The 23,748-nt window shown below is 51.0% G+C and overlaps 4 protein-coding genes across 7 annotated transcripts in view; 2 read left to right on the top strand and 2 right to left on the bottom strand.

Moving 5' to 3' along the window:
- The window catches only part of USP39 (ubiquitin specific peptidase 39), a 35,678-nt gene extending 33,552 nt beyond the window's left edge, over positions 1-2,126 (bottom strand). Inside the window, exon 1 of one of the 2 annotated variants that reach the window (XM_012472938.2) lies at positions 1,849-2,126. In XM_012472938.2, the coding sequence (XP_012328361.2) occupies positions 1,849-2,116 (268 nt within the window). In that variant the 5' untranslated portion in view covers positions 2,117-2,126. The remainder of the gene's footprint in view (positions 1-1,848) is intronic. The other variant, XM_012472939.2, reaches the window with a different exon arrangement.
- A 4,485-nt stretch (positions 2,127-6,611) lies between these two features.
- On the top strand, positions 6,612-12,733 carry CUNH2orf68 (chromosome unknown C2orf68 homolog). Its single transcript, XM_012472941.2, has 4 exons — positions 6,612-6,789; positions 6,876-6,994; positions 8,522-8,673; positions 9,041-12,733. The coding sequence occupies exons 1-4, from the start codon at positions 6,683-6,685 to the stop codon at positions 9,161-9,163; spliced, it is 501 nt and encodes a 166-aa protein (XP_012328364.1). The 5' UTR covers positions 6,612-6,682; the 3' UTR covers positions 9,164-12,733.
- Positions 12,734-15,608: 2,875 nt separating this feature from the next.
- TMEM150A (transmembrane protein 150A) lies at positions 15,609-19,791 on the top strand. Of its 3 annotated transcripts, XM_012472945.3 has the most exons (8): positions 15,609-15,700; positions 16,242-16,422; positions 16,849-16,896; positions 17,204-17,290; positions 17,915-17,982; positions 18,318-18,445; positions 18,649-18,826; positions 19,021-19,791. In XM_012472945.3, the coding sequence occupies exons 2-8, from the start codon at positions 16,358-16,360 to the stop codon at positions 19,260-19,262; spliced, it is 816 nt and encodes a 271-aa protein (XP_012328368.1). In that variant the 5' UTR covers positions 15,609-15,700; positions 16,242-16,357; the 3' UTR covers positions 19,263-19,791. The 3 variants fall into 3 exon arrangements, with proteins under 3 accessions (XP_012328368.1, XP_012328369.1, XP_064234027.1); XM_012472946.3 differs by lacking the exon at positions 17,915-17,982; XM_064377957.1 differs by lacking the exon at positions 15,609-15,700 and having other exon boundaries at positions 15,912-16,422.
- Positions 19,792-20,445: 654 nt separating this feature from the next.
- RNF181 (ring finger protein 181) lies at positions 20,446-23,473 on the bottom strand. Its single transcript, XM_012472948.3, has 5 exons — positions 22,150-23,473; positions 21,377-21,507; positions 21,096-21,205; positions 20,850-20,924; positions 20,446-20,582 (listed from the first exon to the last, which is right to left on the bottom strand). Exons 1-5 carry the CDS (start codon positions 22,233-22,235, stop codon positions 20,523-20,525), a joined length of 462 nt encoding a protein of 153 aa, XP_012328371.1. The 5' UTR covers positions 22,236-23,473; the 3' UTR covers positions 20,446-20,522.
- Between the last annotated feature and the right edge of the window lie 275 nt (positions 23,474-23,748).

Raw genomic sequence — 23,748 nt, 5'->3', positions numbered from 1 at the left:
CCACAAGGCAAAGTGAGGAGAACCCATGCACACAGTGAGTTGCCTTATAGGAGAGAAACCTTGAGCCTAGAGAATCTGAACCATTAACATTTTTTTTTAAACGAGGTCTTGCTCTGTTGCCCATCCTAGTCTTGAACTCTACCTCTTCCTCCAGAGTAGATGCCATTACAGGTGTGAACCATTATACCCTGCTCCAAATCTTTTATAACGGGTTGTGCCCTTGCCTCCTTGTTGTTCTGTAGAGACATCATTTCTGTCTTCCAAGGCTGCTCACTACACGAACATCCTGAACTAGAGTCTAGGAGCAAAGGCAGTCAGGCAGTGGGGAGCAGTATGTGCACAAACTCAAGAGACTAATGGAGAATTGTCTCTTGACTTTACTCAGCTTTAAAAAGTGCTATATAATCAGTACTTTAGTGTAAATACCTATTGCTCAGGCATTATGAATAATCTTGATTCTAGAAATTATAAAACTTCTAAGGTTTTGTAAAAACTGAAGGAAAGCCACACAGGGTGGCTCTCGCCTGTAATCCCAGCACTTTGGGAGGCTGAACCGGGTGGAACCCTTGAGCCTAGGAGTTCGAGAACAGCCTAGGCAACACAGTAAGAATTGCATCTTTTTTTTTCTTTTGAGACGGAGTTTCGCTCTTGTTGCCCAGGCTGGAGTGCAATGGCACGATCTCAGCTCTCCGCAACTTCCGCCTCCCGGGTTCAAGCGATTCTCCTGCCTCAGCCTCCTACAGGCATGCACCACCATACACAGCTAATTTTTTGTATTTTTAGATGAGACGGAGTTTCTCCATGTTGGTCAGGCTGGTCTCGAACTCCTGACCTGGTGATACACCCACCTCGGCCTCCAAAAGTGCTGGGATTACAGGCATGAGCCACCACGCCCGGTCTTTTTTTCTTTTTTTGAGACAGTCGTGCTTTGTCACCCAGGCTGGAGTACAGTGGTGCGATATCGGCTCACTGCAACCTCTGCCCCCAGGGTTCTAGCGATTCTCCTACCTCAGCCTCCTGAGTAGTTGGGATTACAGGTGCCTGCCCCAAGCCTGGCTAATTTTTTCATATTTGCAGTAGAGATGGGGTTTCGCCATGTTTGCCAGGCTGGTCTTGAACTCTTGACCTCAGGTGATCCACCCTCCTAGGCCTCCCAAAGTGCTGAGATTACAGGTGTGAGCCACTGCGCCTGGCCTTGCCTCTATCTTAAAACGAAAAAAAAAAAAATTCTTTTTTAAAATGGAAGGAAGTAACGCTTGTAAAATCAGCACAGAGCTTGGCCCACATCAGGCATTCGATGAAGGGAAGCTGCTGTTATGATTGTTTTTTTTTTTTTTTTTGAGACAGAGTCTCGCTCTGTCGCCAGGCACCAGGCTGGAGTGCAGTGGCGCAATCTTGGCTCACTGCAACCTCCGCCTCCTGGGTTTAAGCAATTCTCCTGCCTCAGCCTCCCAAGTAGCTGGGACTACAGGCGCGCGCCACCATGCCCGGCTAATTTTTGTATTTAAGTAGAGAGGGGGTTTCACCATGTTGGCCAGGATGGTCTCGATCTCTTGACCTCGTGATCCGCCCGCCTCGGCCTCCCAAAGTGCTAGGATTACAGGCGTAAGCCACCGCACCCGGCTGCTATGATTGTTGTTTGAAATACTATACGGTTATGAAGACGAGTACTGTCTTTATCAGAACAAGTGGAAGAGCAGAAACTGTCGAGTCCGGATCCCTCCTCTCCACCCCCACGCCCCCACCCCAACCCCGGTGCAGGGACTTAGGGGAAGATCAGAGAGAGAAAGGAAGAAAAAAAAAAAGACACGAAGGAGGAGCTCTCACGCCTAGCCCAGCCCCGCGCACCTCGCACCTGCCGCTCAGGCTCGGAGTCCTCATCGACCTCGCGCTCCCTCTTCACCCGCACAAATGGTATAAGAGAAGATGAGGCCTCGCGCGCGCTCGCTGGCTCGACCTCCCGCTTCACGCGCACAGGGCTGCCCCGGGAGCTCGCCGCCTCGGGATCCCGCTCCCGATCTCGCTCCCGCTTGACGCGACCGGAGCTGCCCCGCAACTCGGACTCTCGCTTCCCGCGGGTGGAACCACGAGACTCCCGCTTAGACCGACCGGACATCGCCACTACCGGCCAAGTCATCCGGCGCAGGCGCCAGGCACGCTTGAGCGCGCGGCACACAGCCAATCAGGAGCTGGGCTGGTATCGAGCTCCGCGCTGTCTACGAGTCGCCACTAGGGACAAATCACTCTGCAGGAAATTTGTGGGCGGTACTGCTGTGGCTTCCTCGCTGCTGGGTGCACCCCTGAGAATCTTCTGTGGGCCTACCGCCCCTTTACCCGTCATTTACAGTTTACTTAGACAGGAACCTTTACCCGTGATAGTTTTCTGAATAAAAGAAGCTGTCATTCAGCCCCAGATTTGTGGCTCGAAACCACAATCGCGAGGTCATTTCCCACAGTCTCCGCGACTTGGAGGCTGACAATCCTGCACGGGAAAACTAGGCGACATCCCCAGATCATCCCCTCGAAGGCTCTAGTCCTACATTCATTCATTCATTCATTCATTCATTTGACGGAGTCTCGCTCTGTCTCCCAGGCTGGACTGCAGTGGCGCGATCTCCACTCACTGCAATCTCCGCCTCCCGGGTTCAAACAATTCTCTGCCTCAGCCTCCAGAGTATCTGGAATTACAGGTGCCCACCACCACACCCGGCTAATTTTTGTATTTTTAGTAGAGACGGGGTTTTTACCATCTTGGCAGGCTGGTCGTGAACTCCTGACCTCGCAATCCACCCATCTCGCCCTCCCAGAGTGCTGGGATTTCAGGCACGGGTCACCACGCCCGGCCTTAATTCTACATTTAGAGGGTTGTTGGTATCTTGAAAACGCAAACGCCCGATAGAAGCAGATTTACCATGAAGTTAATAAAACTCTAACGTCAAGACCTGCCTTGAACTTGTTTATTTGTTTGAACCGTTCCATTGATATATAATTGACATACAACAAATGTTTAAAGTGTACAATTTAAGCCGGGCGCAGTAGCTCCTGCCTGTAATCCCAGCACTTTGGAAGGCCGAGGCCGCCGGATCCCCTCAGGTCAGGATTCAAGACCAGCCTGACAAACATAGCGAAACCCCATCTCTACTAAAAATAACAAAAATTAGCGTGGTGGTGGGCGCCTGTAATCCCAGCTACTCAGGAGGCTGAGGCAGGAGACTCACTGGAGCCTAGGAGATGGACGTTGCAGTGAGCGGAGATTGCACCATTGCACTCCAGCCTGGGCAACAAGTGCGAAACTCTGTCTCAGGAAAATAAAATAAAATAAATAAAATGTGCAATTTACTGAATTCTGACTTGAAGTGTATGTCAGAGGCATTCGAACCAGAGCAACTCTATCTTGAGTGAGGGTTAGGAAAATGAAGCTGGGACTTGCTGGGTTGTATTCCCAGAAGGTTAGATACTCCTAGCCTCTAGATGTTTATGGTTAAGAGAACAGAGAACTAATGTTTACTAAACAGATCCAGACTTGGGAGTGTCCTAATATCCTAATATCTGGAGAATAAAGGCATTCCTAATTTTGCTTTAAAGATAATAATATTGCTTGTTGCAAAATATAGTAATTAAGAAAATTAATCCTTTATCACAAACCCTTGTAGCAGAGCACATCTCTGTATGATCTTTTTATCCTATATATAAACAAGCATTGTAGTCAGGGTGGACCTGTTACTCCTTTCACTCTCAAGAACGCCCTACTCTGTCTATGGAGCAGCTGTAATTTCACTACTTTACTTTTTTTTTGAGACAGAGTCTCGCTCTGTCACCCAGGCTAGAGTGCAATATCGAGATCTCTGCTCAGTGCAATGGGTTCAAATGATTCTCATGCCTCAGCCTCCTGAGTAGCTGGGATTATAGGCAACTGCCACCACCCCCGGCCAATTTTTGTATTTTTAGCAGAAGCAGAGTTTCACCATATTGGCCAGGCTGGTCTCGAACTGCTGACCTCAAGTGATCCGCCCTCCTCTGTCTTCTAAAGTGCTGGGATTACAGGCGTCAGCCACCACACCCGGCTACTTTACTTTTTTTTTTTTTTTTTTTTTTTAAAGACAGGGTTTCACAATGTTGGCCAGGCTGGTCTTGAACTCCTAACCTCAGGTGATCCACCCGCCTCAGCCTCCCACAGTGCTGAGATTACAAGCGTGAGCCCCCACACCCGGCCTACTTTACTTTCTTAATAAACTTCCTTTTAGTTTGTACTATGGACTCACCCTGAATTCTTTCTTGCACAAGATCCAATAATCCTCCCATGGGGTCTGAATCCAGATCCCTTTCTTGTAACATACACACCCATGAAGCCATCACCACAGTCAAGAGAAGGGATCTGGGCACAGCACAGTGGCTCACACCTATAATCCCAGAGGGATTATAGGAGGCCTGAGGCAGGAGGATAACTTGAGGTCAAGAGTTCAAAGCTAGCCTTGACAACATAGGGAAACCCTGTCTCCACAAAAAAATTTTAAAAATTAGCTGGGCATTGTGATGTTCACCATGGTGGTGTGCTATTCAGGCGGCTGAGGCAGGAGGTTTGTTTGGGCCTGAGAGGTAGAGTCTACAGTGAGCAGTGATTGTGCCACTGCAATCCAACCTATGCGACAGAGTGAGATCCTGCCTCAAAAAAAAAAAAATTTTTTTTTTAAATAATCTACCCAGCCCCTTGGCCAGGCATAGTGGCTCATGCCTGTAATCCCAGCACTTTCAGAGGCCTAGGTGGATCACCTGAGGTCGGGAGTTCAAGACCAGCCTGACCAACATGGAGAAACTCCATCTCTACTAAAAATACAAAATTGGCCAGGCGTGTTGGTACATGCCTGTAATCCTAGCTACTCAGGAAGCTGAGGCAGGAGAATCAGCTTGAACCCGGCAGGCGGAGGTTGCAGTGAGCTGAGATCACGCTATTGCAATCCAACCTGGGCAACGAGAGCGAAACTCTGTCTCAAAACAGAAAAAGAATCTACCTGGCCCCAAAGACATCGTCTTCCTCCTAGAGAATCCCCACAAAAATCAATTGATCTCTCGGTCACTATAGATTAGTTTGCACTTCCTAGAGTCTTATATAAATGGAATCATATAGAGTCCGTGGCTTGTTTCACTGGGCGTATTTGCTTTATTATCCACCCATGTTGTTCAGCTACAGATTGTTTTTTCTTTTTTGATTGCTCAGTAATATTCCATTGCGTGCCTGGACCACCATTGGTCCCTGTTCTTTTTCTTTTTCTTTTTTTTAAAAAATATACTTTTTTTCTTATAGAGAGAAGGTCTCACTGTGTTGCCCAGGTTAGTCTCAAATTCCTGGCTCCAGTGATACTCCCACTTTGGCATCCCAAAGTTTTGGAATTACAGGAGTGAGCCACTGCACCAGCCGTTCGTCCTTGTCCTAATCATGAATTCCTGATTTTGACTTTTTAAAAAAGGACTTGAGAATTATACACGCTGTGATGTGAACTCAGTGGTCAAAAAAAGTAGGAAAAAAATGGGCCGGGAGGGGTGGCTCGGCCTGTAATCTCAGCTCTTTGGGAGGCTTAGGTGGGCGAATCACCTGAGGTCAGGAGTCCGAGACAAGCCAACATGGTGAAACCTGGCCAACAGGTGAAACCTGGTCCCTACTAAAAATACAAAAATTAGCCGAGCGTCGTGGGGGGAGCCTGTAATCCCAGCTACTCGGGAGGCTGAGGCAGGAGAATGGCTTGAACCTTGAACCCAGGTGGCAGAGGTTGCAGTGAGCCAAGATTGCGCCACTGTATTCCAGCCTGGGCGACAGAGCGAGACTCCTTCTCATAAAAAAAAAAAAAAAAAAGGAAGAAAAAGAAAAAATAAATAAATAAGAAAATAATAGGCCGGGCGTGGTGGTGCACGCCTGTAATCCCAGCTACTCGGCAGGCTGAGACGGGAGAATCGCTTGAAACTAGAAGGCGAAGGTTGCAGTGGGCCGAGATCGTGCCACTGCACTCCAGCCTGAGCAAAAGAGTCTGTCTCAAAAAATAAAAGAAAGAAAATAATACTCCCATAGGTCTCTTGAAAACCCTGGGTCCTCCTGCCGGGGATAGTTAAGCCATCAGCATCTTGGGTGCGAGGCAAGCCTGGCCAGGAGAGCCTTCACGGAGCTTGCGGCCTGGGTGCCGCTGTGTGCCCCGTGAGAGAATTTCAAGGCCTCACAATCTATTTGAGATAGGTGTTTTAGGTGTTCCCATTTACTAATGAGGAAACTGAAGCGCGGCGGGGTTACAGAATCAACCAACGTCACACAGCTGGTGATGGCTGCATAGCATCCTATCACTAGAAAAAAGACAGGAAGCCACCACCGTAAACATCGAGTTGTGTTAATAGATGATTTGCATTTTTCTGAATTTTATTTATCAGCTGTAAGCCGAAGTCCTTGTTTCCTATTGATATGTAACGGAAAAACAAAAAACAAAAGCCCTGTCCGGGCCGTGGAAACTAAGCATAACCAACCCCACCGGACCCGATCCGGAAACTCCGCGCGCCGCGTCGCTCGGCCAGGCGGGGGCTCCCAGACCGGAAGTCAGGGCGCGGGGCCGGAAGCTGAGTGAGGGGTGAGGCGGACCTCTGTGGACGGGTGGCGGTTGTCGGGGTCGTCGAGGCGGCGGCGACTCTGTTCCCCCAGCTCCGGATGGAGACGGGGCCGCATCCCCGGCCGGGGCACTGCTGCAAGCCTGGCGGGCGGCTGGACATGAACCACGGCTTCGTGCACCATATCCGACGGAACCAGATCTCCCGGTACCGCCCCGCCCTGCGCCGCTTCGCTACTCCGGACTGGCCGGGCCCGGCCCGACAGCCCCTGACTCCCGCTCGGCTCCCCGCAGGGACGACTACGACAAGAAGGTGAAGCAGGCGGCCAAGGAGAAGGTGAGGAGGCGGCACACGCCCGCGCCGACGCGGCCCCGCAAGCCAGACCTGCAGGTGTACCTGCCGCGACACCGAGGTGAGGCCGCCCGCCCCGCCTACCTCAAGCTCGCGCGCTCTTCCTGCAACGCACTCCCCTTCTCTGTAGGGAAAAATCACTTCTTACTCCTAAGGTTCAGCTCACTTCGTCTCTTCCCGGAACCTCCACCTCAACGCTCCCAAATCTCCGCTGAGTGATTCTCCCCAAGAACTGGGACGACTCATAAGCCCCGAGTTAAGCATCACTATCACAGAGGGTATCTGGGAGCCAGCAAGAAGTTTATCTGCCGGTTTGCCCCACCGTGCTGTATTTTAGTAAGGTGCTCCCCTACCTAGCAAAGAGAAAGTCTGGCACAGCGATGAGCGACCAGCATATAATTGTGGAATGAACCCAGTAAATGGTCTTTCCCCAGCTTCCCTGCGACCTAGATATCACAGTGGTTAACATGACACTCAATTATTTTGTTAAGCATTATTACCTTTTTTAAAAAAAAGTTTTTATTTTATTTATTTATTTATTTTGCAACGGAGTCTCGCTTTGTCGCCAGGCTGGAGTGCAATAGTGCGATCTCGGCTCACTGCAGCCTCTGCCTCCAGGTCAGGTCTCAAGGGATTCTTCTGTCTCAGCCTCCCGAGTAGCTGGTACCACAGGCGTGTGACACCACGCTTGGTTGATTTTGGTATTTTTTGTAGAGAAGGGGTTTCCCCACGTTGCCCAGGCTGATCTTGAACTCTCTGAACTCAGGCGATCTGCCCGAATCAGCCTCCCAAAGTGCTGGGATTACAAGTGTGTTGCCACCACACCCTGCCTTTGTTAGGCATTATTTAAAGTGCTTTTAGATCTTATATCAATTCATTGAATCTTTATACAACCTCATAAGATGAGATGCTTATATCTGTTTCGCAGTCAGGAAACAGGCACAGAGAGGTTAAACTTGCAAGATCTCAGCTAGTAAATGGCAGAGCCTGGATTTGAACCCAGACAGAGCTCTGTCTACCCTTCTCCTGCTTTCCAGGACTTTTTGCTAGACAAATGTGCATTGTGTACCTACTGTGTGATGGGACTGTGCTCGCCTCAGAACAGGGATGCAAAGGTAAATAAGTTCTTGATTGGCAGCACACCAAATACTTAGGCTGGGCCAGGCATGGTGGTTCACACTTGTAATCCTAGCAATTTGGGAGGCCAAGGTGAGCAGATCTCTTGAGGCCAGGAGTTTGAAACTAGCCTGGACAACATGGTGAAACCCCCTCTCTACTAAAAATACAAAAACTAGCCAGGCGTGGTGGCGGGCTGCTGTAATCCCAGCTACTCTGGAGGCTGAGGCAGGAGAATCACTTGAACCTGGGAGTTGGAGGTTGCAGTGAGCCTATATTATGCCACTGAACTCCAGCCTGGGTGACAGAGCAAAACTCCATCTCAAAAAAACAAAACAAAAAAAAAACCACTTGCACTGAACCCATAAGAAAATTGGGGCTTTCTTAACTGTATATTTTCCTGCATCATCTCTATGGACAGGGCCTTCGGTAGCATCCCCCTCTTCTTTCTTACTGTGGTTCATCCTTCCAGATGTCTCTGCCCACCCACGCAACCCAGACTATGAAGAATCCAGTGAAAGCAGCAGTAGTGGAGGCTCCGAGGTGGAGCCTTCTGGCCATCAGCTCTTCTGCTTAGAGTACGAGGCCGACAGTGGAGAGGTCACATCAGTTATCGTGTATCAGGTACGCCTGGTGGAAACAGCTGCAGCCTGAAGGTCCTAGGCCATGGTAGTACTCATTGTCAGCCCCTGAGCCCTGTTTTCCTCAGGAACCCCAGTGGGAAGCATCTACTCCACATGTGAGCCTAGGACTGGCAGGCAGTGCTTTTGAGCACAACTTACTCCCATCTCACAGTGATTCTCAGTAGGGGAACAGGGAGGGCTCTTGGACCCCAGTGGAGAATCACTATTATAGGGGACACCTGTGAAATGATAGGTGCTGGCAAAAAGCCCTGAGCTAAATGGAGTTCTGTGAGAATGTTGTCTAGGGAAGGGCAGGTCACCTTTCTGGAAGAGGCCAGGCCCTGAGCCTCCTGACTTCCTCCACATAGGGCGATGACCCGGGAAGGGTGAGTGAGGAGGTGTCAGCACACACGCCTCTGGATCCACCAATGCGAGAAGCCCTCAAGTTGCGTATCCAGGAGGAGATTGCAAAGCGCCAGAGCCGACACTGACCATGTTGAAGGCGTTCTCTCCAGGCTGGATTCACTGCATTCAGAAGAATTCTGCCCAGGGAGCTCATACTTAGTTTGGGGGTATCAGGACCAGTTTGTCTGATTTTGAGACCCCCAGAGGTGCTGCATCCATAGGGTGTTGCAGGACTACAGCTGGCCTGCCTTGTAGTCATTCTTTCTTATATGTTGACCCACTTGCCCAGCCTGATATTATGGAATTTTTTTTGAGAATTTTATGTGGCTAACATGGTGTTCTAGAAGCAGATACTCCAGGGAGAACCAGGATTTATGAAGCCTCATGCCAACTTGGTGCTTTCTCAGCAAGGTCCTATGCCTGGCTGCTGCTGTTCCACTCAGCTGCATGAGCCATGTTTGTTATTTTATGGTTCTTCTGTGCTTTTGCTTATTTCTACCCATGTATTCATAGACCTTTTTTTCAGCCCTTTTTCTTTGTTCCTTTCCCTCATCTTTCTGCCTCAGGTAGAATCCATCTGTCCTCCTCTCCCTTCAACATGACTGTGTACCTCCAGCTGCTCAGGACTTTGGAGGTGGCGGGGGTTCTGGGGATCTACCCTTCTAACAAACTCACCAAGTAATTCTGATACCAATAAAGTGGGAGACCTCCATTTTTGAGGCCTATTTGCAAGCATGTCTCCCTCCCTTTCCATGGCTTTTTCATTTCTCGCATGTTCCACTGCTTTGCACTGTCTAGATAGGAGACCTAGGAAGATGTTGGTGCTAAACTGCAAAGATTCTTACAGCAAAACCTGCCTTGGCCAGGGCTACAGAATTCCAACTTTCGACTTCATTCCTAGCTGTGAACAGACTGTCCTCTGCTCAGACTAAAAGGGAATTATCAAAACAAGTGGGAACTTACTCTCAAGTTGTGACTTCAGTTTTGAACATACCTACAAAGGGAAAGTCAGTATTAGCAATAATTGCCTGGTTGACAACATGCCAGAGGGAATGAAATGAGGCCTTCTTTCCTACCTCGCAGAAGTATATAACTCAGATCCTTAGCATAAAGATCCCCAGGAATACCACTGCTCTCACGCGGTGAACATTTTTTTAATGCAGGGTTAGGCTTAGGTCTGAATTCCACAAGACATCTTCCCCCTCCTCTACGGAAGTTCCAAGGCACTTGTTTTGCAGCATATCAGCCTAACCTCAGTGCCTTGAAATGTGGCTTTAAGCCTTTGAGAACTGAGATTTCCTGAAACCATAGCCCCTGCCCCAGGGGTTTCTCCACATCAGGATGTCAAGACACCTGATGACACTGTTGGTTTGTCCTCTGTGCCCCAGAAAATCTATCCTGCAAGACAGCTACTTCCATTACGTCACTGAAATGTTGCAAGCAACAGCTCGCAATGCCAAAGGAATGCCAGGAGAGTGAGGTGGATAAGTGGTGGATAAATGTAAGTGAGGTGGATAAGTGATTGTGAAAGCGGCCACGGACCAGACCCACAGAGCTGGTCCAAGGTTAAGTGCCTTAAACTTGCCAATCCTGTGCTCAGCTCTCCTTTGAAAGGAGAAAGTCTTTGTCCTCTACTTAGGCAGCTAGGCTAGAAGTGCCTTTTGACTTCTAATATTGACTACCCTCCAAAGCCTCCTAGGTCAAGGAGGCTCTGCCAAACTCTACCCCTGTTCTTCCTCGTCAGAGAACCAGTCAGTCATTCTAGTCTTCCAGCTCTTGAACTGATCTTATGACTTGAACTGATCTTAGACCCCATTCTTGTTAAGTAAAGGAAGAGGTAGGGAGGCTGAGGTGGGCGGATCATGAGGTCAGGTGATCAAGACCATCCTGGGTGACAAGGTGAAACCCTGTCTCTATTAAAAATACAAAAACTTAGCTGGGCATGGTGGCACGCGCCTATAGTCCCAGCTACTCGGGAGGCTAAGGCAGGAGTCGCTTGAACCCAGGAGCCAGAGGTTACATTGAGCTGAGGTCATGCCACTGCACTGCAGCCTGGGCAACAGAGACTCCATCTCCACAAAAAAAAAAAAAGGAAGAGGTAAAAGGAAGGCAACATTTAATAAGTACCTATTGTATCCTTTTATGTATTTGTTGTGATAATCCTCACAGAGACCCTCTCAGGTAGGGGACTGATGGAAACTCCTTACTATTAAACTTTTTTCTTGAGGTTGCTTATCAAGTGCATATACACTTAATATTTTCCACCCAAGAGAGCATTCTAAGCTAATTTGTGCAGTGTGACTATATTAAGCACTAAGCTTCCTTAGAGCTGGCCTATCGGATATGCTACTGCCCTTTCTCCAGGTGTGTTTGAAATGCCTGCCAAAGGATGGCCCTTAGCCAGTTAACAGCTTTATAGCCTATCCTCATTGCTTACTGCCACCCGTCAGCTGGGGGTCCAAGGCAGTACTATCCAGTTTATTCACCAGACCTGCCTCCAGACATCTATTTCTTTCAAAAATTAGTGTTTCCCATCAAGGAGCATGTTCCGGAGCATTTCCCACAGATGTCCCAAAGAACACTGTCCAGTGCTGTGTTGTACAGTGGTAACAGCATTAGACTAAGTAGAACTTCCCAGCAGGCTGCTTTAGAATCCACTCATTTGACTAGATATGATGTAATTGGCTGTCTTTAAAAAAAAAAAAAAAAAATCTGATAGGCATATCATGCCCATTCAATATAGGATGTTCTCCAAATATTTAAGCCTATATTTTAAGGTTTTGTGGTTCCTGGGCCACAATGGGTGATGTTACTGATAGAAGGAAGCTGGGTTTGCAAGGGCTTTGGGCTGTGCAAGAGTAAACACTAAAGCTTGAGTTGTATCCAGCTGGCAAGCATGGAAGTCTTTGAAGAATGTAATATAAGAAGGGAAAAGAATGTAAAGCTTTTTGTACCAAATGAGAGTAGGAGCCTCTGGAGCCCAGCCAGCCAGGAGGCCCAATGTGGGCAATAACAAATGCTTTTCCCTGTGTAAAAGTCTCTCTGGAAGGGACATTCCATCTCCATGGTGCACTCTGAGGGGCACTGTCAACTAGAGATTGGCCCCAGGCAGGTGGGAGGAAGCCCTTTGGGATGGTGAGTATCCAACCTGCTGTGCATTTGACAGAATCTCTAAATGGCTAGGTAATGGAGCCCCAGCAGGATCACAAATTTAAATGAGGCCTCTGTGTACAGAAAGAGGAATAAGTACAGATGACTTTCCTACCACTAGATTTTTGGGGAGAGTCACCATGGAATGTTGACAATTACTTAAAATATTTTAAGCTCCCATGCTGAATTCCTGTCTTGTCCCTGAAGAATCAGATGGTCATAAAGCCATAGGCACCCACCTAAAATCTCCCTAGGAGTTGGAGTAATGCTAGAATCGAAGACCTGAGTAAAGGGCTTCTCTGCCTTCTCAGAGCCAGGAGAATGAGAGACTGGTTGCACTGGTTGTGTTAAAGCTATATGTTCATCAGTTTACTCATTTCCAATGTTTCTGCTGTGTAGATGAATAAAATGTAGTGTGCAAATTATTTGAAAATCCCAGAAGGAAGGTACTTTTCAAATACAGTATTCTTTTTTTTAACAAATAAACTTTTTTTTTTATAAACTTACTATTTTTATAGCACTGTTTTTGCCAAAAGTTGTGAAATCACTTGTGTACATGGGGAAGTGGAGGTTAAATATCTGCCCTGAAGTCATTCCACCACCGAATCAGCACTGGAAATCTCATCTCTTGCTTTGCCAGACTATTTTAAGAGCTGTCCCTGTTGGAACATAACAACTAGACAGACTCATGTAGCATTAGAATTGGAAGGCCTTTTTAAAGACATCTGGTCCGACTTATACACAGTTCCCCCCTACCAACTACCTATGAAGAGCCCTTCTGTCATACGGAGCTCTATCCTGGGATAATTCTATTATTTTAGGAACTATTAGATTGTCATATTAAGCCCAAAGCTGCCTCATGTCCCAGATCTGGAGTACTATGCTTGCCCCTACATCATGTTAGAACTTGAATAGTCCTCTTGGGCCTTTATCTTGGTTGGATGGGGACTAAAACCCGGCTCAAGAAGATACAGTGTTAAGTATTACAAAGTTTCCAGTCAGGGTTCACGGCCTCATTGGGCAGATAAGAAGGTGCCTACTCAAGGCCAGGAGTGGTGGCTCACGCACCTGTAATCCCAACACTTTGGGAGGCCAAGGCAGGCATATCACCTGAGGTCCTGAGTTAAGACTAGCCTCTGGGCCAGGTGCTGTGGCTCAGGTCTGTAATCCCAGCACTTAGGGAGGCTGAGGCAGGTGGATCACCTGAAGTCAGGAGTTCAAGACCAGCCTGACCAACATGGAGAAACCCCGCCTCTACTAAAAATACAAAATTAGCCGGGGCGTGGTGGCACATGCCTGTAATTGCAACTACTTGGGAAGCTGAGGCAGGAGAATCACTTGAACCCAGTAGACCGAGGTTGTGATGAGCCAAGCTGGCACTACTGTACTCCAACCTGGGCAACAAGAGTGAAACTCTGTCTCCAAAAAAAAAAAAAAAAACCAAACAGATCAGCCTGGCCAGCATGGTGAAACCCCATCTCTACTAAAAATACAAAAAATTAGCCGGGCATGGTGTCGTGTGCCTGTAATCCTAGCTACTTGGGAGGCTGAGGCAGGAGAATCCCTTGAACCCGGGAGGCGGAGGTTGCAGTGAGCCAAGATTGCACCACTGCACTTCACCCTGAGCAACAGAGCAAGACTCTGTCTCAAAAAAAAAAAGAAGGTGCCTCCCCATGGAAATACAGTTGGGCAGGAAGATGGTTCCTGTCAATTAGCAAGAAGCACACATTTGTCCTGAGGCACAAAGCATAGCCAGAGGCAGGTGGGCTGGATTTTATCCCCCACTGGTTCATTCAGCCAGCTGTGCTTGTACAGTGATCACTACACAGCCAAACTTCTTGGCCCTGTTTTAACTACTTGTCCTGATGTGATTAAGAAAAGGGCCCTCCCGGCCAGGCGCAATGGCTCACACCTATAATCCTTGCATTTTGAGAGGCCAAGGTGGCAGATCACCTGACATCAGGGGTTCGAGACCAGCCTAGCCAACATGGTGAAACCCCATCTCTACTAAAAATACAAAATATTAGCCAGGCGTGTAATTCCAGCTACTCGGGAGGCTGAGGCACAAGAATCACTTGAACCTAGGAGGCATAGCAGTGAGCCAAGATGGCGCCATTGTACTCCAGCCTGGGCAACAAAACCAAAACTCGGTCTCAGAAGGAAAAGAAAAGGGCTTACCAACAGGTTTTCTGTTTCCATTTCTACTTTCCACTGGGTCCAAGAAGGTTTCTCCCTCTTCAAGTCATTGTGTAGTCTGTTCCGCTCTATCTTCATGTCATTGTGCAGTTTACTGTCTATTCTCATTATGCTCTGCTTCTCTAAAACACAGGGCCTTGTTGCACATAACCTTTGCCTCACCAGTGTTACCACTTCAGCTCTCCACACTTGGCAGCCTACGCTCATGCATCATTCAGGTGATCTGCCCAAGTGTCATCACACAAGGGCTCCAAGACATGCTGGGACCACCTTCGAGACAGAGTGCCAGGCACACTTCTGATATGTGAAAGTATTTCCACCCTTGCAATCATTTTAGAAACGTCCAGGAGTGCACTCGTAGCCTGTAAGTTTTTGGTGAAGCTGGTCAGTAATTTTCCCCTCACTATCCTGTTCCCTTTTCCCAGATTCCTCCAGGTTTCTCACCTTCCCCTCTTTGCTTATCAACACTGGTCAAGTTAATCCTTACCTAATCTACACTGACACCTACATGTGTCTATTTAGAATGGATGTCCTCTGTTCTCTGCCGCCTTATTTCAAATAAGTGTTAACCAGTCGGGAAACACGTCTTGGACATTGATTTCTGGCTAGTACACTGTGTACTTGTACGCAGGAAAGCAAAAAGTATCTGATGAGAGCGGCCCTCCTCCGGAGTTTGCTGAGCCACAGGAAGCATAAGCGCTTGGATTTCTTAAGAAACAGCCAAGGGTTTGTGTCTCCTTCTCTGGATCCACCGCAGCCCCGGCCAGTGGCAGGCATTGAGAGAGCGTCCTAGAGGACTCACCGTTAGCCGGTGCAGGCTGCAAAATGTGCGCGGTGGCGGAGGGACGCTCCTCCAGCCACGTGCACGGCGACACTCGCAGGTAGAGCTGGAATGAGGGCTGCCCCGAGGTCCCCACCTGCCGGCGCTTCCCCTGCAGGAACAGGGTAAACGGAACCCCTAGGCATCTCGGTTTTAGAGTGGTCTTCAGGCCACAGCCCTCCGCGCCCAGGTCCTCCTAAGTTGGGACACCGCCCACGTTTCCCCCGTGACGCGGGCGCGGGGGCTCGGGAGTTGTAGTCTCCGTCAGGGCGCGGGCGCCGGGGCCGGGGCTGAGCGGACTCCACGTCCCGGCGGGCGGCGCGGCGAGGCCTGGGGCCGCCAGGGGCGGGGCCGCTCGGCCCTTTAAACCTTTCAGGGCTGCTCCGAGGGCCGCAGCTGGAGTCGGCGCCACGAGGGGGACGAGCAGGGCGCGGCGGCGGCTGGGCGCTCCCGGGAGGTGCGTACTGGGCTCCTTCCTTTCCTCCGGGCTTCCAGGAATCACCCGGGGAGTCTCGCGTCCCGGGTCCCCGGGGGTCACCGGCCGCAGGCTCCGGTCCCAGCCGGGGTCCCCGCGTCCAGGCGAGCGGGTGCCGGGCCGAGCTTCCCGCGTGAACCCGCCCCTCGCTCTGGGCGCCGATGGTCAGGTGGTTTTGCCTGCGCTCTGCCGCCTCGCCACCGCTCCACTGGGCCCGCACCCAGCCTCTCCTTGGCGTGGCCTCATCGGTTGTCCAGCCCTTCTCCCAGCCCTGGTCCCTCAGGAGGGTAACTCCCTTCCAGATGTTACGATTCGCCTACATCTCTCAGCACGCCGGTGGCATTTGGGTTGACCGCGGAGGCCCCCAATGCCAGTGGGTGTCTACGTTCTGGCATGGGGTCAGCCCAAACTTTGGACGCTCTGAGACCCAACAGGAGCGCTGGATAAGGTGTTGACCTCCTTTACCCTCCCCCTTCCTGGCCAGTCACCCACAACTGGACTTTGATCTGTCTCTCTCCACCAGGCCAGGGCAGCTGATGGTTGTGGCAGAAACATCTCAAGGTAGCTGGTCCGCCCCCACTTCCCCATCTACCTCTTGTCCTCCCCCCCACAACACCACCACCCTGGCTCCCCTCCCTCATGACCGCCTGGATCCTCCTGCCTGTCAGCCTGTCAGCGTTCTCCATCACTGGCATATGGACTGTGTGAGTAAATCGGGGTGCGGGCGTTGGGGGGGACAACAGGATCTTGTCACCCACAAAGTCCCTTGTCCTGTTGTAGGCTCTAGGGTGGTACCCAGGGTCACTCTGGCTTTCTCCAAAGCCTGGCCTGGTGCCTGGGCACACAGCCCCTTGGGACAAGCTGGCACCACTGCTGTCCACCAGGGTGGCCCTGACAAATATACTTCTGGCCAGGGCAACTTCCAGAGGGCCTCTAGCTGGGGGCCATGCTGCAGATGCTGGTGTGGCATCAAGCCTCACGGCCCTCATCTTGAGTCCCTGGCAACAATGAGGCTGAATAGGGCCCAGAAATCAAGGTGGAAGAAAAGGGTTGTGGAGCGGGTTAAGGGGGGCTTGGGAAGGCTGAGCCAGGAGAGGCATGAGGGCAGGATGACAATTCTGTTCCCACAGGTATGCCATGGCTGTGATGAACCACCATGTATGCCCCGTGGAGAACTGGTATGAAGCACTGCAGACAACCTCACTCTAAAGTTTCCTTCATCTCTGTCCCCTCTTGAGCCCAGCCAGACTGCTGAGCCTCACTGCTCTTCTCTGAAACTGGTCCCTTGCATGGCTTCATGGCACCTACCCACTTCCCACCATCCTTTTGCCCCTTTGGCTACTGCTTCAGGCAGGCCCTGGGGAGTGGGATCTTTTGTCCCTGCAGGGAAAGTCTGGGAGAGAGTCCCCTATGAGGTCTGAGGCTATAGGCCAAGGGCCGAAGGGCAGTCCCTTCCCCCAGTCTACTCCCTGTCCCACCTGCCAGGTCCTACAACGAGTCCTGCTCTCCTGACCCTGCTGAGCAAGGGGGCCCCAAGACCTGCTGCACCCTGGACGATGTCCCCCTCATCAGGTAAGGCCTGGACATTGGGCAGGTTAGGGACACTGGGCAGGTCAGGAAGATCTAAGGTCCTCCCAGACAGCCCCTCAAGCAAAGAGCTGTCCTTGGGTCTCAGGAATAATAAATATCCTAAGGGCCACTTAATAACAATACTACTTGGCAGTTACTATGGGGCAGGCACTCTGCTGAGTGCTTTATATGCATTGTCTCTTTTCATCCTCCTGGTAGGAGGCAGCTGTTGTCTTCACCATTTTATAGGTGAGGAAACAGGCTCAGTATTACTTGTGCAGATCACACAGATAATAAGTGGAGGCACCCAGATTTAAGCTCAAGCCCTCAGATTGCCCAGCCCGTGTTCTAGCTCAAGGATAGCCAGACCAGCGGCAGGGCTCAGCAAAGAGTCTCAGGGTTGCCCGAACACTCCTGGGCACTCCCTTCTCTCTCACACGCATGAGCTCTCCTTTGGCGGCTCAGCCTGGAACAAGTTGTTCATGAGGGACCCTGGCTTTTTACATAAATCAGTGGCCTACCTGCTAAGGGGCAGGTGCAGGTAAAGCAGGGGAGAGCCAGTGAGCCAGAATGGGGGCCCCCCGGGCCTCCTGCCCCCTCTTACTCTGTCCTTCCCCCTCCTCGCAGCAAGTGTGGCTCCTATCCCCCAGAAAGCTGCCTCTTCAGCCTCATTGGCAACATGGGTGCTTTCATGGGTGAGTTGTACCCTTAGCCCTGACCCTGCCTGCCCAGCCCAGTGCCTCCCATACAGAAAGGCCCAGGAAGCCCATTGTGCAGCCCTCCCCACCAAGCGCTAAGGCAATAATAGAGGCAACTTCTCTCGCCTTCCTTGAAGGTCAAAGGCTGACTCCCACACAGCCACCCTGCTGGCTGGAGCCTGAGGAAACCTAGTTTACCACCCGCCTGTCCATTCCCTTTCTGCCTCTCAGATGAGGCAGGAGCACCAGAACGGTGGGGAGCGGAAAGCTGACAGGCTCGTTGGGCGGGGCCATGGCTGGAGTAACGCCCCAACCTTGCTCTCCTCCCCCAGTGGCCCTGATCTGCCTCCTGCGCTACGGGCAGCTCCTGGAGCAGAGTCGGCACTCTTGGGTTAACACCACAGCGCTCATCACTGGCTGCACCAACGCCGCAGGCCTCTTGGTGGTCGGCAATTTTCAGGTGCTTCCCTTTCTTCCCTGCAAACCTTGAACTTTACTTAACAAGGCCTGGCTGCCTACAGAGGGTGGCACCTCAAGGTTGGGGCTGGAAGGAGGGAATGAGAAAGGAGGGGGAGAAAGGAAGAGGGAGAGAGAAGATCCATTGAAGGAAGGGTGGAGGGGTTTGGCTGGCCACATCACCAACTGACCCTTCTCTGAGCCCAGGTGGATCATGCCAGGTCTCTGCACTACATTGGAGCTGGTGTGGCCTTCCCTGCGGGGCTGCTCTTTGTCTGCCTGCACTGTGTTCTCTCCTACCAAGGGGCCACCGCCCCGCTGGACCTGGCTGTGGCCTATCTTCGAAGTGTGCTGGCTGTCATCGCCTTCATCACCCTGGTCCTCAGTATCCTTCTATGATGGGGCAGCCGGGAACTCATCCTCTAGCTCAACCTTTCTCCCTCCCAAGAGGATGAGGGGATGGAGGCCTAACTCTGCCATGTGGTCTGCTCCCTTTGGGGAGGTGAGGCCTGGGACTGCAGAAGGGTTGTTGCCAGGTTTCCATATGTCCTACTGAACATTTCCTTAGCCCCATTTCAGGTGGAGTCTTCTTTGTCCATGAGAGTTCTCAGCTGCAACATGGGGCAGCCCTGTGTGAGTGGGTGTGTGTCATCGATATCCTCATTTTCTATGGCACCTTCAGTTACGAGTTTGGGGCAGTCTCCTCAGACACATTGGTGGCTGCACTGCAACCTACCCCTGGCCGGGCCTGCAAGTCCTCCGGGAGCAGCAGCACCTCCACCCACCTCAACTGTGCCCCTGAGAGCATCGCTATGATCTAAGGTCTGGGGAGGGTGGCTGGCCCGGCCTCCGCAGCAACCCACCCTGTATCTTCTTTGCATTTATTTTGTACCAAAAACAATTTTGAGAAAGTATTCTGTTGGGATCTGGGCTTCCTCACTTCTGGAGAAATGGCCATCCCACGTCCACCTGTGCCACAGAGGAGTGGGCCCTGCCAGCTGCCACAGCTGCATGACCTGCTTCCTCACCCCATGGTGTCGTTTTGTTTTTAAAGGTCACCTGTCCTCACTCACCCAGCCAGCCCTTCAGGTGCCTTCTACTCCCAGTGCCAGAGCCAGACCACTGGGGTTTCCTGCTGCAGGAATTGGGGGCTGGGAACAGCAGTGGGGATAGAAGTCTGGTGGAGGTGGAGTGGGTACGCCTTAGCCTATGGAAAGGCCCATTTCTGGGCCCATTGAGCTGCACTGGGATTCTTCACTCTGCCCCTCACTTCCTTTAGGGCAAATAACACAGCAGAACCACGTGGGTATTTTAGTACTTTTTTTTATATTAAAAGAATTCTAATTTGCATGTTTGTAGTCTGTTCTGGAGAGTCGGGAAAGGGGGTACCTGATCTGGGATGGCTTTCCATAAGCCAAGGATGGGAGAAAGCCCTTGCCCCCCTGCCCCAGTAGAGTGCTGAGCACACTTTGCTGACAGAAACAAAGGATGACAGGTACCATTCAAATACCCGTTGAAGGGCTTAAAACTCTTCTGGGCCTCTAAACAATCTAAAGAACTGATTTGATCTAATAATCTCACCCATCCCCCACTCAGAGTCTGGTTTGAACTTTGATTCCTCAGTAAGAGGCATGGGGTGGAAGGTGCGGGTAGTACAGAGAGCAACTTTAAAATATTAAAAGCAGCTTTCTCAATGGAGAAAAAGAAAACCTCTGGGATTCCAGAGTTAACTAGAAATTGCAGTGGGAGGAGGCTGCAGGCTAGTTTATCAGCTTTAAGTAATTAACTGGGTGCCAGACCCTGACACATTTTGCCTTCCAACCATGAACACATAGGCCCAAGCCCAGGCTGGTGCAGTAATCTACTGCCATGAGTCTAGATGGGCCAGCAGGGTGGGAAACCACAGCCTGATTCGCGGTTTAGGACCACCTTCCCCAATAGCAGTAGAGACCTGAAGGAGGATGCAGAGCCCCTGACCAGGTCTGTGATCAATACAGCCTCAGGGTGAGTACAGAAACCTTTAATGAGGATTCAAGGTTTGTAAGGAAGACGCAGAGGGCCGGCGCTCAGCCTCAGCCTCCTCATGTGTACATGGCTCCATGGAGGTTCTCCAGTCGGTGCTGCTGCTGCTGTTTTCGAGCCTGAAGGAAAGAGGGCACACTGGGCAGGGGCCAAAACTGAAGGCCTGTGGGTGAGGGGATGGGCAACTATCATGGGGCTGGCTCTGTTTTCAGGCCTCTGGCATCTGCATTGCTGAGGCTCTTACCATAAACCAAAGTCACTAAGAAGCCAGCCAGAGCCAGGGACTGTGAGGCCTAGTCCAGTCCTGACGAAGTGGAAAGTGATGGCAGCAAGGACAGGACTGAAGGAGCCTATTACGACCCCTCCACTTAACCATCAGCCCCTACCTTATCTCGTCTGTGCTCTTCATAGGTGTCATCATCAGTGGGCAGCTCATGGCGGCACAAGGGACAGGAATTTGTCTGAGAAAAGTATAGTAGTGTCTAGCCTTGGTCTGATCTTCATAAGCTGATAACCACCCTCCCCTGCTCCCAAGTGCCACCCTTCTTTGATCCCCCAACAGTCCATGAACAGAAAGAAGCTTGAGTACTGGGCCCAGAGCAGAGTGAGAGCTGGAAGAAGAGAAGCAGTACCTTGCTTAGCCAGGGCAGAATGCAGCTGGAATGGAAAAGGTGATGGCAAGGCATCTCAATGGCAGTCTCCTCCTCCTCAAATTCCAAAAGACACACGGGGCACTTGAGCTCTTTAGGAAGGAGTGCTGATCAGGAGAGATGCTACAGTCCCTGCCTCCCAAGCTCCCACTCCTGAAGGACACTTGCCCCATCTGGCCTGGAAAACTTAAGGACCAGACCACAGTCTGACTTGGGGAAGGGGTGGGTCTGGCCCAAATAGCAGAAAATATTAGTGTCCTCACCAGCCTGAGAGCCTCTGATGACCGTCCTGGGGAGGTTCTCAACCACAGTCTTGGCAGCTGGTGGAGGCAGGTGGTGGTCCCAATCTACTACCAACCTCAAGTCTTCAAAGTCCATGCTATTGAAAAGTGACCTGGGAAGAGGATGTAAAGTCAGAACAAAGGAAAACTATGCTTTATCTTTGCCCCAATAATCCACTGGACAGTAACCGATAAACACCCTGCCCTGCTAGTAGGAATAATAGCTACCGTTAGTAGTTAGTAGATGCTCACTAGATAAAAAGCACGATGGGAAATAGTTTACAGCTGCTACCAGACCGCCACAGCACATAAAGTTTTATTCCCATTTTACACATGAGGCAACAGGCTCAGAGAAGTTACTCAGGCCACGCAGAATAACCTTGTGGAGCCAGATTCCAAGTCGGCAGTGCCTGCTGTTCCTGATGAATATACCCACTCACAGCACACGACCCCAACCCTGCCCCCATGCCTCACCTTCTCCGGGACCTCCCAGAGCCTGCTGTCCTTCCACCCCCAAGTCCACCACTCTCCAGCTCGTCTTTCCCTCAATTTCCTTGCCGAGGCCCGCCCAACGGACTGCCCAAATTGTCGAGATGCTCATTCCCACACCCCTCAATCTCACCGCCCGGACTAACACTGCAGATTACTCATCCGTTCTCCCCAGAATCAGCTGTCCCTGGTAATCCGCCTTCTCCAGCCAGCCCCAGCCCAGAAACCTGCTGTCTGGACCCCATCCCCAAGCCCCGCGCACCCACCTTGCGAGCTCCAGCAGCATGTTGGTTCGAGTCTCCTGCTCGGGGTCTAACGGCTCGCAGTCGTGTTCGTCGAAATAGGACGCCATGGCTGCCCAGCCGTCTGACACAGCTCTCGGACCCGGCTCGATCGCGGCCTAGAGGCTCTGGCCAATAAACTGACGAGCTGAGAGAGGCTGGCCAATCAGAGTACCCGAGGGACGGGCATAGTGGCTCGTTAACGCGCACGGAAAGCGGAAGTACTAATTCAGCCGCCTCTCATTGGCTTAAATAGGTCAGGTGACCAGAGACTAACGCTAAAGACAGAGATCCGGGCTGGTGAGGAAATATTTGTTTTGGAATCGGAGCCAAGACTGAATTTCCGGGAATTTCCGGCGTGGTCGCATCCAAATGTCTGGTCTGTAAGGGTCGTCAGTCTGCCCTGAGGCTCAGAGGGCTTTAACAGTGCAGATGCTAGAGACCTCTCAGAGAGAAGGCAGCGCTGGCCCAGGGGTTCAGGTTCCTGCGGGCGTTGGGTCAGGGCACTTCTCGATGCTCTGTCCCAGTCCCCACCGGACGATTCTGCCCCGCGGCGCTCTAGTTGGTTCAGGAGTTTGCGTTTGATTCCTCCCCAACCCCCGAAAAAAAAATTCCTGCGCATTTCTTAGGTGTTAGGCGTAATAATAAAGGGTGAGGCAAGCCTCCCCAACCGAGAGAGAGAGGCCCCTCTGCCGGGGAGCTGGGGCCTCAACCAGCTCATGGGACTGTTAACTTCAGCCCGTTGCTGTCCCTAGCTTCTGTAAAACTAGTGGCTTGTCCTAACACCTTTTCATTCCTGCCTATACATGAATCCCCTGAGGAAAGAATGGGCGCGGAGGATACGTTCAAAGATACCGATTTAACTGATCTATGGTGGGGCCTGGGCAACGACATTTGTATAAATTCTACAGGTGAAGCAGGTTTAAGAACCACTGCACTGAATGATTTAGATGATAGGTACTATTTAGTATCTAGAACTGTTAGACTGATGAATGTTTTACACACCGATCATCCCCTCAGTAGTCCCAGGAGCTAAGCATCATTATGCCCTTTTTACCTCAGAAGTGGCTTGCCCAAATTTGCAGTCTTTAAGTGGTGCTGCAGACCAACTGCAGGGCCAAGTGCTTTCCTCCATCTTTCCCGAGAGGTGACTCACGCCTGTAATCCCGGCACTTTGGGAGGCCAAAGCGGGCGGATCATGAGGTCAGGATTTCGAGACCAGCCTAGCCAACACAGTGAAACCCCGTCTCTACTAAAAATACAAAAAAAAAAAAAGCTGAGTGTAGTGGCAGCGCCTGTAATCCCAGTTCCTGGAGAGGCTGAGGCAGGAGAATCGCTTGAACCTGGGAGGCAGAGGTCGCACTGAGCCAAGATCGCACCATTGCACTCCAGCCTGGGAGACAGAGCGAGACTCCGTCTCAAAAAAAGAAAAAGAATAAAAAAAGAGGACGATGGTAATGAGCTCAGTGAAACTAACTTGCTCTGTAACGGGTAACGCTCCACACAACTCACACTTTTTCTGGTTTCTGTCAGTAGCCCTCACTCTACCCAGCAAGGAACTGCTTATTTTACACGCTTTACCCT

This window comes from Aotus nancymaae, unplaced genomic scaffold (genome assembly GCF_030222135.1).
Source record: "Aotus nancymaae isolate 86718 unplaced genomic scaffold, 86718_ANA_hifiasm-v0.15.2.pri h1tg000017l, whole genome shotgun sequence".
NCBI classification, from domain to species: Eukaryota; Metazoa; Chordata; class Mammalia; order Primates; family Aotidae; genus Aotus; species Aotus nancymaae.
This window is presented reverse-complemented; position numbering and strand designations above follow the sequence as displayed.

What these genes read in the sequence shown, in the direction of transcription:
- CUNH2orf68 (XM_012472941.2), top strand. Translation starts at nt 6,683, where the DNA reads ATGGAGACGGGGCCGCATCCCCGGCCGGGGCACTGCTGCAAGCCTGGC. An exon ending in GTACCTGCCGCGACACCGAG is followed by an intron (nt 6,995 to 8,521) that starts GTGAGGCCGCCC and finishes TCATCCTTCCAG; the next exon opens with ATGTCTCTGCCCACCCACGC. An exon ending in CATCAGTTATCGTGTATCAG is followed by an intron (nt 8,674 to 9,040) that starts GTACGCCTGGTG and finishes TCCTCCACATAG; the next exon opens with GGCGATGACCCGGGAAGGGT.
- TMEM150A (XM_012472945.3), top strand. Translation starts at nt 16,358, where the DNA reads ATGACCGCCTGGATCCTCCTGCCTGTCAGCCTGTCAGCGTTCTCCATC. An exon ending in GTATGCCCCGTGGAGAACTG is followed by an intron (nt 16,897 to 17,203) that starts GTATGAAGCACT and finishes CCCACCTGCCAG; the next exon opens with GTCCTACAACGAGTCCTGCT. An exon ending in TGGTGGTCGGCAATTTTCAG is followed by an intron (nt 18,446 to 18,648) that starts GTGCTTCCCTTT and finishes CTCTGAGCCCAG; the next exon opens with GTGGATCATGCCAGGTCTCT.
- RNF181 (XM_012472948.3), bottom strand. Translation starts at nt 22,235, where the DNA reads ATGGCGTCCTATTTCGACGAACACGACTGCGAGCCGTTAGACCCCGAG. An exon ending in CATCAGAGGCTCTCAGGCTG is followed by an intron (nt 21,206 to 21,376) that starts GTGAGGACACTA and finishes TCCTTCCTAAAG; the next exon opens with AGCTCAAGTGCCCCGTGTGT. An exon ending in AAGAGCACAGACGAGATAAG is followed by an intron (nt 20,583 to 20,849) that starts GTAGGGGCTGAT and finishes TCTTTCCTTCAG; the next exon opens with GCTCGAAAACAGCAGCAGCA.